The sequence below is a fragment of the Malus domestica genome, chromosome 05, assembly GCF_042453785.1.
Source record: "Malus domestica chromosome 05, GDT2T_hap1".
In the NCBI taxonomy this organism is placed as follows: Eukaryota; Viridiplantae; Streptophyta; class Magnoliopsida; order Rosales; family Rosaceae; genus Malus; species Malus domestica.
The window spans coordinates 37,666,073-37,680,362 of record NC_091665.1 but is presented as its reverse complement, the minus strand read 5'-3'; the positions used below and the strand labels follow the sequence as shown (position 1 = coordinate 37,680,362).

Here is a 14,290-nt window from a genome sequence, read left to right as displayed (position 1 = left end):
ATTTTATTGATAAAATATTAGCATCCACAATGCTTTTTGTATACCATTCATATTCTTATGAAGAAAGGAAAGAAGCATACATGCACAACCATTCCTATTTTGCTGAACACGAGAAAATCATTGTGGTAGGATTTAAGTGCTATATTTTATATTTTGATTTCATTTTTTTTTTCTAATTTTCCTGTGTAATATCCTACATGATTTTCAAGACTATGCATAGCTCTAATTAAATTTATATTTTCAAGACTATGCATAGCTCTAATTAAATCTGATATGATTGTCATTGTGTATATGAATCAGTAGTAGATTATCCTAATTAATTTACCCTTAATTAGTAGAAAAGATAATTATGAAAAATTAAAATAGAAGAATGATAAAAAGTAGATCGTAGCAGCACTCAGCAAAGTCCAGTGACAAGCTGAGCTTCACATAAGTTTTTTTCATTTGTTTTACTGACAATACTAATATGAAGAAAAAGTTGTCAAGAAAGAGAGGCAATGTTTAGAATGCGCAGATTTTACAATCTAATTCCTCGAAACATAACTAACCTATAATTTGTAAAACCAGGCACTAAGCAAACCCCGTTTATTTTTATTTCAAATTTTCAGTAACTACAAACAAGAAACAAAATAAAAAAGAATGAAAACTATCGCACAAATGAGTAGTGACCTTAATCTGATGCACATGGTACAAACAAATGAGCAGTAACTACAACAGAGATCATACATCATGAAGATTCAACTTCCTCAACGTTTGCCGTTCGCCTTTGTCTTAAAGGAGGGCTTGAGTATTCCATGCCGGTATCTGATGACGAGATATTGGATGACACTGAGGACTCCGGGAATGAGCTTGTTACCGGATTTGGCTGAGGTGTTTCACTTCTATAACTCTGAGAAAGAGAAACTGGCCGCCTTTGTGCTTCCGGTGTTTGATTCCCCTGAGCTTCTTCCGCGAGTTTTCTTAGAAGATTCATGACGGTTGGTAGAAACCTTGATGAGATGGACAGTATTCCGGACAGCTGGTAAAAACAAATAACGGAAACTAGAATTAGAAACTGCTTCAATCAAGAAAATTACAATTTGATGAGAGACTGTAACCAAAAAGGCCAGCCCCGAGTGACGTCTCTATCAAATTAGGATCACCAGCTGTTGTATTCCATGTTCAATCCCAATTTTGCACTCTACTAAGTGAGACAAAAAAAACTCAGTTTTATACTTACAGCGCCATGCTGGAACTGTCCCGTAATGTCCATCTGTACCCATAAGGCCTTTGAAAGTAAAAATGCAACAAATAGAACCATGAGGTAGAGAGGGTTCCTGTTTCATTTGAAGAAAAAAGGCACAGTGATTAACAGATGTGCAAGACATTAGCGTCTGGACACTTAAAAATGTCCAAAACCTAAAACTCGCAAAAGGAAACAAAAAAGAACGAAAGTAATTACTTTAAAAGCATCATAAATTCGTTAAAACCAAGAACAATCATCGCCATTATAGCCCATGGAGGAGGTAACCAGTTGTTACTCCGCTTGTGAGCCTCCTGAAAGTACAAAAGCAAACAACATCATGATTAAGCAGAGCTATAAGCATAAAGATAGGGAGCTCGTTACAAAAATAGTATTAGGATGCTAGGATTTTTCTTTGTAGAAAAAACAAGAATACACTGAACTTGATTATAAGTTGGTCCTATCTGACTAAACCGTTCCCAAGTAAAGAATCAGCTCGATTTTCAATATGAAGTGTTTCCATATGTTTGGTTTCATTACTAAACTAAAAGCAATTTACATAAGAACTCCCGCCCAAAATGTCATCCGAGGACAATGCATGCGTCCTATTTCCACGTTCCTCCTACCAGTTGTTCATTACTTTTGCAGGAACATGTTCCAATATTCATATTTTCATAATCCAAATCTTTAAAGAACATTTTATAAAAGATAAAATCCATTTATTCGGGATGCAACTCTGATTAAACGATACAACAACAACAACAACAACAAAGCCTTTTCCTACTAAGTGGGGTCGGCTATATGAATCCTAGAACGCCATTGCGCTCGGTTTTGTGTCATGTCCTCCGTTAGATCCAAGTACTCAAGTCTTTTCTTAGGATCTCTTCCAAAGTTTTCCTAGGTCTTCCTCTGCCCCTTCGGCCCTGAACCTCTGTCCCGTAGTCACATTTTCGAACCGGAACGTCAGTAGGCCTTCTTTGCACATGTCCAAACCACCGAAACCGATTTTCTCTCATATTTCCTTCAATTTTGGCTACTCCTACTTTACCTCGGATATCCTCATTCCCAATCTTATCCTTTCTCGTGTGCCCATACATCCCACGAAGCATCCTCACCTCCGCTACACCCATTTTGTGTACGTGTTGATACTTCACCGCCCAACATTCTGTGCCATACAACATCGCTGGCCTTATTGCCGTCCTATAAAATTTTCCCTTGAGCTTCAGTGGCCTACGACGGTCACACAACACGCCGGATGCACTATTACACTTCATCCATCCAGCTTGTATTCTATGGTTGAGATCTCCATCTAATTCTCCATTCTATTGCAAGATAGATCATAGGTAGCGAAAACGGTCACTTTTTGTGATCTTCGTTAGATTGTTCCGGTCATTAGTGTGGATAAGTATATAAATGGATAGAGATAGGAAATCAAACACAAGATGTACGTGGTTCACCCAGATTGGCTACGTCCACGGAATAGAGGAGTTCTCATTAATTGTGAAGGGTTTACACAAGTACATAGGTTCAAGCTCTCCTTTAGTGAGTACAAGTGAATGAATTAGTACAAATGACAGTAGGAAATATTGTGGGAGAATGATCTCGTAACCACGAAACTTCTAAGTACTGGAGTGTGGTATCGTCTTGACTTTCCTTATCTGTCTCATAGGTAGATGTGGCATCTTCTCTGGAAGTACTCTTCCTTCATCCAGGGGTGGTATCTGTAACTGGTGGAGCTGCACAAGGTAATGTATCAATGTCACTTGAAGCTTACTTGTAGTTTCAGGCTTGGTCAAGCGCGATACAAACCATGTAGTAGGAGTCCCCCAAGTCGCCGAGCTAGGGGATCTGCTGAAAGAGGTGACAGACAAGGTAAGCAATCAGAGCTCTGGCTGATTGTTCACATTCTCCCTATCTTGCAGGCAGCATGAAGGATAAAGAGAAGAAAAATGAGAAGAGATGATATGGGATACTTTTGCTTTTGAAGAAGTAACTTTCCACAGGCTTATTCTTGAACTGGGCTGGAGGGTTTTCTGGTTTCCTCCAGAGATAAGGCCGACTGAAGAATTTGAGGGTCAAAACAAGTCCATCAAATCTAGAGTACGTTCGACCCTGCTGATATGGGATACTTTTGCTTTTGACAGAGTAATTGATGTATCGGCACGTGTGCTGTTACGCTTGTCTCCACATGCTTCCTTGTATCCTTCTCACTTGCCCTATCTGTTCCTCAGGCAGATGCGGGATCTTCCCTGGAAGCATAAGATGTTGAAAATGAGTACTCGAGAGCAATGACAGGTAAGTAATCAGGTAAGGGGTTCCAGGCAGTCAGTTCCTGGCTGGAAGCTTGATTCCAAGTGTTGACTGATTGCTCTCTTTCTCCTTGTCTTGCAGGTAAGAACAAGGCCAAAGGAAAAGACAGGGAAAAAGCATGATATGGGATACTCTTGCTTTTAATCCTGATGATATGAGATATTCTTGCTCTAGTATAGCTTGTTTACAGAGGTATTATCGGGGGGAAAGAAAGCTGAATATTTCGAAAAGCTTCGTTGGGAGTGCCCTCTCAGATAAGAGGAAGGGTTGAGCATTTTTGCAGGTCTGCCTGTCCGTTGGGGATGGAGGTCGACATATATAGGAGTCTCCCTAACATCAAGTAATAATGCTATTCCTTTACCCTGCTTGGTCATAACACGGTAGTGGGAGCTGCCAGCTTCACAAGTTTTAACTCTGTCAGAGCACTTTGAAAAAGTGATCTGTGGTATCTGGAAAGCTGATGTTGCGTGTGAAGATTACAGACAAGTTTTATCCAAGGAGATCCAGCTCTTGAAGTTCGGAAAGTGGTGCCTCTTCGGTTTTCGAACAAGCAATCCTGTCGGGGATCTGGCTCTCGAGATTCGGAGAACGATGCCTCTTCGATTTTTGAGAAAGCAATCCTACTAGGGGTCTGGCTCTCGAGATTCGGAGAGCGGTGTCTTCGATTTTTGAGAAAGTAATCATGTTGGGAGTCTGGCTCTCGAGATTCGGAGGGCGGTGCCTCTTCGATTTTGGAGCAAACAATCTTGTTGGGAGTGTTTTCTCGAATGTGAGTAAAGGTTGGACATGTTTGCTAGTCTACCTTGCCACGAAGCACAGAGGTTGACACACAGGGACTTTCCAATTATCTAGCAGTGGTACTGTTCCTTTACCCTCTTTTCGATTTTTGAGAAAGTAATCATGTTAGGAGTCTGGCTCTCGAGATTCGGAGGGCGGTGCCTCTTCGATTTTGGAGCAAGCAATCTTGTTGGGAGTGTTTTCTCGAATGTGAGTAAAGGTTGGGCATGTTTGCTAGTCTACCTTGCCACGAAGCACAGAGGTTGACACACAGGGACTTTCCAATTATCCAGCCGTGGTACTGTTCCTTTACCCTCTTCGATTTTTGAGAAAGTAATCATGTTGGGAGTCTGGCTCTCGAGATTCGGAGGGCGGTGCCTCTTCGATTTTGGAGCAAGCAATCTTGTTGGGAGTGTTTTCTCGAATGTGGGTAAAGGTTGGGCATGTTTGCTAGTCTACCTTGCCACGAAGCACAGAGGTTGACACACCGGGACTTTCCAATTATCCAGCAGTGGTACTGTTCCTTTACCCTTGTAGTAGACCTTCAAAATTTATGTGTCTAAACTTTGTTAGTGTTGTTTCTTTGCTAATCTTTTACCCTTCTTGGTCAGAGTGATGTAGTGGAAGCTGCAAGCTTCACGTGTCTCAACTTTGTCAGAGAACTTTGGCAAAGTTATATGTGGTACCCATGAGCTACTGTTGCGTGTGGGAAGTGGGTGATTGAACCATATGATTCATGTGCTTTCTACTTCGCCAGAAATCTTCGACAGAATGCCCATAATTTCCGCAAAGCTGAGTGTGCGTGTGACAGGTGCTGACAGGGCTGGAAAAGTAGGTGCCTCTTCGATTTCTGAGATCGGCCCTCGTGGTCTCTGAGCAGCCCAGCTTTTGAGAAAGCAAGCCTCTTCGATTTCTGAGATCGGCCTTCGTGGTCTTTGAGCAGCCCAGCTTTTGAGAAAGCAAACGCCTCTTCGATTTCTAAGATCGACCCTCGTGGTCTCTGAGCAGCCCAGCTTTTGAGAAAGCAAACGCCTCTTCGATTTCTGAGCAGGCGCCTCTTCGATTTCTGAAGCTTCATCGAGTGCAGATTTTTATAGGGGCAGACATTAAGTTCCAAAGCACACTTGAATATCCACCAGTAGAAGCTCCATTCTTGCACTTCTAAGATCTTGATTTGTCCGACCTCTTCTCTCTTCAACACCTTTGAAAATGTCTGGCCCCTCCGACCGTCGTTTTGACTTGAACCTTGTTGAAGAGGCAGCCCCGCCTTCTCCAGACAACATATGGCGCCCATCCTTCGTCTCCCCTACTGGTCCTCTTACCGTTGGGGATTCCGTGATGAAGAATGATATGACCGCTGCGGTAGTGGCCAGGAACCTTCTCACTCCCAAAGATAGCAGACTACTTTCCAAACGGTCTGATGAGTTGGCTGTTAAGGATTCTCTGGCTCTTAGTGTTCAGTGTGCAGGTTCTGTGTCTAATATGGCCCAACGCCTATTTGCTCGAACCCGCCAAGTTGAATCATTGGCGGCTGAAGTGATGAGTCTCAAACAGGAGATTAGAGGGCTCAAGCATGAGAATAAACAGTTGCACCGGCTCGCACATGACTATGCTACAAACATAAAGAGGAAGCTTGACCAGATGAAGGAATCTGATGGTCAGGTTTTACTTGATCATCAGAGATTTGTGGGTTTGTTCCAAAGGCATTTATTGCTTTCGTCTTCTGGGGCTGTACCGCGTAATGAAGCTCCAAATGATCAACCTCTGATGCCTCCTCCTTCTAGGGTTCTGTCCAGTACTGAGGCTCCGAATGATCCCCCTCCGGTGCCTTCTCTTTCTGGGGCTCTACCGACTGCTGAGACTTCTCCTAAGCAACCTTTGTGAAGGCTCCCTCTTGTTTGTTTATTGACTCAAGTATATGTACATATTTGTAACTTATCGGGGATATCAATAAATAAGCTTTCCTTCATTTCAACGTATTGTGTTAAATACACCAAAGCCTTTTTCGCTAAGTTCTTTGAATTTTCTTTTGTTGAAGCTTGTATGTTGAAGCTTTGTGAGTGGAGCATGTAGGTTGAGGTAGTGTTCCCTTAATTTCCCGAGTGAGGAAAACTTCTCGATTGGAGACTTGGAAAATCCAAGTCACTTAGTGGGATCGGCTATATGAATCTTAGAACGCCATTGTGTTCTGTCCTGTGTCATGTCCTCCATTAGATCCAAGTACTCTAAGTCTTTTCTTAGGGTCTCTTCCAAAGTTTTCCTATGTCTTCCTCTACCCCTTCGGCCCTGAACCTCTGTCTCATAGTCGCATCTTCTAATCGGAGCGTCAGTAGGCCTTCTTTGCACATGTCCAAACCACCGTAACCGATGTTCTCTCATCTTTCCTTCAATTTCGGCTACTCCTACTTTACCCCGGATATCCTCATTCCTAATCTTATCCTTTCTCGTGTGCCCACACATCCAACGAAGCATCCTCATCTCCGCTACACCCATTTTGTGTACGTGTTGATGCTTCACCGCCCAACATTCTGTGCCATACAGCATTGCCGGACTTATTGCCGTCCTATAAAATTTTCCCTTGAGCTTCAGTGGCATACGGCGGTCACACAACACGCCGGATGCACTCTTCCACTTCATCCATCCAGCTTGTATTCTATGGTTGAGATCTCCATCTAATTCTCCGTTCTTTTGCAAGATAGATCCTAGGTAACGAAAACGGTCGCTCTTTGGTATTTCTTGATCTCCGATCCTCACCCCTAACTCGTTTTGGCCTCCATTTGCACTGAACTTGCACTCCATATATTCTGTCTTTGATCGGCTTAGGCGAAGACCTTTAGATTCCAACACTTCTCTCCAAAGGTTAAGCTTTGCATTTACCCCTTCCTGAGTTTCATCTATCAACACTATATCGTCTGCGAAAAGCATACACCAAGGAATATCATCTTGAATATGTCCTGTTAACTCATCCATTACCAACGCAAAAAAGTAAAGACTTAAGGATGAGCCTTGATGTAATCCTACAGTTATGGGGAAGCTTTCGGTTTGTCCTTCATGAGTTCTTACGGCAGTCTTTGCTCCTTCATACATATCCTGTATAGCTTGGATATATGCTACTCGTACTCCTTTCTTCTCTAAAATCCTCCAAAGAATGTCTCTTGGGACCCTATCATACGCTTTTTCCAAATCTATAAAGACCATGTGTAAATCCTTTTTCCCATCTCTATATCTTTCCATCAATCTTCGTAAGAGATAGATTGCCTCCATGGTTGAGCGCCCTGGCATGAACCCGAATTGGTTGTCCGAAACCCGTGTCTCTTGCCTCAATCTATGCTCAATGACTCTCCCAGAGCTTCATTGTATGACTCATTAGCTTAATACCCCTATAGTTCATGCAATTTTGTACATCGCCCTTATTCTTGTAGATAGGCACCAAAGTGCTCGTTCGCCACTCATTTGGCATCTTCTTCGTTTTCAAAATCCTATTGAAAAGGTCAGTGAGCCATGTTATACCTCTCTCCCAAAACTTTCCACACTTCGATTGGTATATCGTCTGGGCCTACTGCTTTTCTATGCTTCATCTTCTTCAAAGCTACAACCACTTCTTCCTTCCGGATTCTACGATAAAACGAGTAGTTTCTACACTCTTCTGAGTTACTCAACTCCCCTAAAGAAGCACTCATTTCATGTCCTTCATTGAAAAGATTATGAAAATAACCTTTTCATCTGTCTTTAACCGCGTTCTCTGTAGCAAGAACCTTTCCATCCTCATCCTTGATGCACCTCACTTGGTTTAGGTCCCTTGTCTTCTTTTCCCTTGCTCTAGCTAGTTTATAGATATTCAACTCTCCTTCTTTAGTATCTAGTCGCTTATACATATCGTCATAAGCCGCTAACTTAGCTTCTCTCACAGCTTTCTTCGCCTCTTGCTTCGCTTTTCTATACCTTTCACCATTTTCATCGGTCCTATCCTTGTATAAGGCTTTACAACATTCCTTCTTAGCCTTCACCTTTGTTTGTACCTCCTCATTCCACCACCAAGATTCCTTTTGGTGTGGGGTAAAGCCCTTGGACTCTCCTAATACCTCTTTTGCTACTTTTCGGATACAACTAGCCATGGAATCCCACATTTGGTTAGCTTCCCCCTCTCTATCCCACACACACTGGGTGATTACTTTCTCTTTGAAAATGGCTTGTTTTTCTTCTTTTAGATTCCACCATCTAGTCCTTGGGCACTTCCAAGTCTTGTTCTTTTTTCTCACTCGTTTGATATGTACATCCATCACCAACAAGCGATGTTGATTAGCCACGCTCTCTCCTGGTATAACTTTGCAGTCCTTACAAATTATACGATCCCATTTCCTCATTAGAAGAAAATCTATTTGTGTTTTTGACGACCCACTCTTGTAGGTGATCACATGTTCTTCTCTCTTCTTAAAGAAGGTGTTGGCTAAGAAGAGATCATATGCCATTGCAAAATCCAAGATAGCTTCCCCATCCTCGTTTCTCTCCCCAAAACCATGGCCACCATGAAAACCTCCATAGTTGCCTGTCTCCCTGCCCACGTGTCCATTTAAATCTCCTCCTATAAATAACTTCTCCGTCTGAGCAATTCCTTGCACCAAGTCTCCAAGGTCTTCCCAAAATTTCTCCTTCGAACTCGTATCCAACCCTACTTGAGGTGCGTACGCACTAATCACATTGATATATGTTGGCGCCGGGGTTTGAACCCCTTCCCTACAGCTTGGGATTAGTTGCTGCCAGCCAACTTGACTGTAGGCTTTAAGTTAACTCTGATTAAACGATATAAAAAAAAATTAAAAAAAATTAAAAAAAAAAATTAGACTACTGAAGTTAAACTTAAGTATACCTGTGCCGAAATAGCTTGAGTGACGCTATATTCGGTCTCTGCTTTGAACTGCCTCCACAATGACTTGCACTGTACTGGGGTAATTAAGGTATCCTTCGAAGAAACCTAGTTCAGAGTTAACCTTAATAAGAAAAGAGTTTCATCATAGAAAAATTTTACATAAAACCAAACCCATAAATTAATGGTACCTCTTCCCAAGAGCTTGAGGCAAGAGGATCAGTAGAAGGTCCTAGTTTCCTATTTTGTGAAGATGAAACAGTAACAGTCCCGTCCACCAGAGAAGAAACGAGGACATTTTCAATATTATCTGGCTTCTCATCCAAGCGAATGGCAGCCATGGTCGACAAAAGCTTCAGAGACTGCAAGAAAGAGATGATCAAACAACTAAAACATCAGTTTAAGTCAGAAAGATAGATAACATGTACTTCCACAAAAGTTCCCAGTAATTACCGCAGTTCGTGCATCCTTGGTAATACTTTTAATGTCTTCGTTCCCAGTCCAAACCCTAGGCATTGAATCGCTGTCATAATTGAAGACTGCGGCAAACCTGAGAAATGACAACAGAAGTGATCAGCAACCAATAACAATGTAAAAAAGAAAAGATTTTTAACAAGTTCCTACCGATCCTTCATGTGGATCATAATTTTCCCAGCCTCTTCTCTTGCTTTTGTCTCCACCACATTTCTCGCATAATCCTTCAAATGTTGCTTCATTTTGGCAACCGTTTTGTAGTCCAACTCAAAATTGGCAACTGCAGTTGAGAACTCTGATACTGCAACTTCAGTCTCACGATTAAGTAGTTTTCGTATCAAAGCCCAGGTGTCTTTTGCACCAGTTTCGAGTAGAGCTTCTACAGGACCACTTAAAGACGAAGAAAGTTTTTTCTGAAAAATAAAGGGTATTTGCATTAAGAAATTTGAATAACGACAGATTACGAGCCTAACGTCATAAGAATAGTCTTAGAATAACCACGACTTTAATACATTATCAGAGCACTACCTCATAGTTGGAATTCAATTCTGCCAGTTTTGCACTACGAACCGATGATGCATGTGCATCTATATCACGACGAAGCTTTTCCTGGGCTTTTGAAGCATCCCAATTAGCTTGTTGTATGGCAGCATCTGAAAGGAGAAACATGTTAAAAGTAATGAAAGAAATATTTTGGTTGACAAACATGTTAATTCACTAAACAAATCTATTACCTGCACATCCTTTCTCAAACTCAAGCATAGAAGACTGAGCACAGGTTCGAACAGATGAAGCAAATCCTTCTCCTTTGTTCAATGACTGCTCCAGCCTCACTTGAAAATCTTCAAGGGCTTTAGAACGCAGGTGTCCGAGCATGGCCGAGTACGCAGGGTAAACAAACTGGAAAATTCAGAGGTAAGCAAGATTTAAACAAAATAATAATTCGCATTAGTGGCAGCAACGAATTTACAAAGTTGACCACACCAAGTCCAACAGACCCTTTAACCAATTTCATTTTGAACTTTGAAGAAAATCTGAACTATAAGGCTATGTTACTTTTTGTGTATTGCATAACAAGCAAGCTCTATTTGTCCTCTGTTTCTCAGAGTGAGATTAGTGACTTTAAGCTTCTGGTAATGTCATTAGATGGAGTCATGCTCCAGTAATGATGTTCAGCTGTTGACTTAAGCATAATTGTTTGATAACGATACTTGAAGGATAAAGTTTATGTTGCCAAACCACTTCATTATCATGGTGTTCATTCTGAGATTGAGGCCAATAGTAACATGGTATATGAAACTGACAACCTAACTAAAACCACTTCCAATCACGACTTCCTTATGTTGCAAAAATTGTCTAAGAAACTGAAAACTTAACTAAACCCTCTGTTAAATTTGAGAGACAAGGGGAATAGACATACATCCAATGCTTTTGACTCCAACAGTTGTCGTTTTGAGTTCCTTACACCTTCATCAAAGTAGATGGCCTCCATGTCATACCTATGATGCATAAGCGAGATCAAGACATACAAAATAAAGTCAGAACTAGAAACAGTACAAGCCCATAGAACACTAACAATAAACCTTCCAACGAATGGAAAACACACAACTGGTAAGAATACATATAAACATTTAGTTTAGTGGCAAAATTAAAACCCAAAAAAACAAGGTGGTCAGTGTTACATGTGAAAAATGCATTCAAGTTATATGATTGATTAAAAACATAATTAAACCAGAGTCAAACTTACTCGGAAAGATAGGTGGCTAGAATGGAACCGAGCCTTTTACCAAAGCCTTGTACGGGACCAGTTTCAACAGCTTCTTGCAGTGCTAACCAACCCTAAATCGTATTCACCCAAGTGATGACGAATAAAACCTTCTTGAATATGCTAGAAGTATAAGCATCTCAAAAATGGAGATAAAATGACCACGTACCTCATCATGGACCAACTGTTTGAATTTCTGGTTGGCAATCTCTTCACACCGAACCGTAGCAACCATAACCTAATTAAATTACAGTATGTGTATGTATTATATGCATATGAGAAGTGAAGACCACAAATTATCAATGGGAAGAAAATAAACTAACAAACCTTGTGAGCAGGAAGATCCAAGTCCTTGTTCTCTTTGATTACTTTCCAAATCTGTTGTGCACTAAAGGAAAATCCTGACGCAGGGACAACACCCCTTCTATCGCCAGCAAGCCCTCCTGGAGAAATAGAATGGAAAAAGCGCTGCCTCAGTTGAGCAACCTGCATGATAATAGCCATACCAGTAAGGTACCACTGTAAACTTTTACAATGAATGAAGGACATCGAACAATCATGTATATATACATATACAACTCTTCAGTGGATGGCATAACACACCCCAGGAATCAAAATTATAAAATAGAAATGTGATGACAAATAGGATTATTGGACATGATAATTGCTCCTGATAGTAGAGGGGTTACCTCCTCCTTAAACTTCTCCTCCTTCTCTTCGTAACTGGACAAAGCAACTACTTCTACCTTCACATCGAAGAATGACGTATCAGAGACAACAAACTTGACTGATGAGAACATTATACAGAGCAAAAATGACCAGAGAATAGAGAAGAGTATAAGAGATCTCACAGTAAAAAATTCACTCAATGGGGTGCTTTTATGGGCTTGGGGCTTCGGTACTCCATCCCATATCTGCAGAATTTACAATACTTAGAGATGTATGGGGAAAAGGAATCAAGTATAAAAGCAAAATAGAGCTGAAGACAAAAGTACCTTCTGTATATCTTCCCTTAGCACAGGTTCCAGGTATTCAAAAGGGGTCTAAACGAGCAGCCACAAACAAGAAAGTATTAATATGCAACAAGAAAATCATTTCATGAGGACAACATAATTAGACAGATCCTGTTAATATGCATACGCAGTACGCTCATACCTTTGTTTTATCACGTATAACAAAAAGTAACGTCGTTTTACGGGGGCTGAATAGGCGCATCATGACCTAAACACATTCAAAAACCAGAACTTCATCAACTTCGACAGTAAATGGTGAGTAGATGGTAGAGATGTAGGCATGGTTCTAGAGTACCTGAAAAGTTGTTTTTAGTAAAGGTTTATTGGCAGCTTGCTCCCGACCAATATCATGACACCACCTGTATACAAAATCCAATCTCCACTTGATATATCTAAAAGTAATTTCAAATTACAGGTAAAAACTACGTATATTCTGTAAATTAAATTGAGCCTACGTGTATTCTATATATCCTGGAAATTAAAATGTCAATTAACATTAGGATTCCGAACTAAAAGTTCATAACTAGAATAGCCCATGTTTTCGTGAAAGGTAAAACCCTAGTTGAACAGTCAATGAGATGGTATCAGAAGCTTCTTTCCTAAGTATATAGATAATTGATAAACCAAACTCACACCGGCTTTGCCCTTCTAAAAACCAACTGAACTAGATACCAATACATATGACAATCTTAAAATTGAACTAGACTCCTCTACTAATTTGATGTAACACTTACGGGAACAAGTTCAACATACAACCACTAACAAATTGGAACAAGCCCAGGTGTCTTTTGCACCAGTTTCGAGTAGAGCTTCTACAGGACCACTTAAAGACGAAGAAAGTTTTTTCTGAAAAATAAAGGGTATTTGCCTTAAGAAATTTGAATAACAACAGATTATGAGCCTAACGTCATAAGAATAGTCTTAGAATAACCACGACTTTGATACATTATCAGAGCACTACCTCATAGTTGGAATTCAATTCTGCCAGTTTTGCACTACGAACCAATGATGCATGTGCATCTATATCACGTCGAAGCTTTTCCCGGACTATTGAAGCATCCCAATTAGCTTGTTGTATGGCAACATCTGAAAGGAGAAACATGTTAAAAGCAATGAAAGAAATATTTTGGTTGACAAACATGTTAATTAGCCAAACAAATTCTATTACCTGCACATCCTTTCTTGAACTCAAGCATAGAAGACTGAGCACAGGTACGAACAGATGAAGCAAATCCTTCTCCTTTGTTCAACAATTGCTCCAGCCTCACTTGAAAATCTTCAAGGGCTTTATAACGTAGGTGTCCGAGCATGGCCGAGTACGCAGGGTAAACAAACTGGAAAATTCAAATGAAAGCAAGATTTAAACAAAAATAATAATTTGCATTAGTGACAGCTACGAATTTACAAAGTTGACCACATCAAGTCCAACAGACCCTTTAACCAGTTTTATTTTGAACTTTGAAGACAATCTGAAGTATAAGGCAATGTTACTTTTCGTGTATTACATAACAAGCAAGCTCTATTTGTCCTCTCAGTTTCTCAGAGTGAGATTAGTGACTTTAAGCTTCTGGTAATGTAATTAGATGGAGTCATGCTCCGGTAGTGATGTTTAGCTGTTGATTTAAGCATAATTCTTTGATAGCGATACTTGAAGGATAAAGTTTATGTTGCCAAACCACTTCATTATAATGGTGTTCATTTCTGAGATTGAGGCCAACAGTAACGTGGTATATGAAACTGACAACCTAACTAAAACCACTACTAATCACAACTTCCTTATGTTGCAAAAATTGTCTAAGAAACTGAAAACTTAACTATACCCTCTGTTAAATTAGAGAGAGAGAGAGAGTAGACATACATCCAAT

The 14,290-nt window shown here is 40.5% G+C and overlaps 1 protein-coding gene across 4 annotated transcripts; it reads right to left on the bottom strand.

Annotated features, from left to right (window-relative positions):
• Positions 1-573: 573 nt before the first annotated feature.
• LOC103404932 (protein ROOT HAIR DEFECTIVE 3 homolog 2-like) lies at positions 574-13,703 on the bottom strand. Of its 4 annotated transcripts, XM_070821281.1 has the most exons (21): positions 13,387-13,510; positions 13,160-13,271; positions 12,721-12,784; positions 12,568-12,633; positions 12,408-12,455; positions 12,264-12,326; positions 12,102-12,158; positions 11,740-11,898; positions 11,582-11,650; positions 11,395-11,486; positions 11,068-11,146; positions 10,382-10,547; positions 10,176-10,300; positions 9,798-10,060; positions 9,627-9,723; positions 9,365-9,535; positions 9,177-9,281; positions 1,442-1,536; positions 1,220-1,316; positions 794-1,018; positions 574-739 (listed from the first exon to the last, which is right to left on the bottom strand). In XM_070821281.1, the coding sequence occupies exons 2-21, from the start codon at positions 13,174-13,176 to the stop codon at positions 728-730; spliced, it is 2,070 nt and encodes a 689-aa protein (XP_070677382.1). In that variant the 5' UTR covers positions 13,177-13,271; positions 13,387-13,510; the 3' UTR covers positions 574-727. The 4 variants fall into 4 exon arrangements, with proteins under 4 accessions (XP_070677382.1, XP_070677381.1, XP_070677383.1 ...); XM_070821280.1 differs by lacking the exon at positions 13,160-13,271 and adding an exon at positions 13,594-13,703 and having other exon boundaries at positions 574-1,018; positions 13,387-13,511; XM_070821282.1 differs by having other exon boundaries at positions 574-853; positions 1,244-1,316.
• Positions 13,704-14,290: the final 587 nt, after the last annotated feature.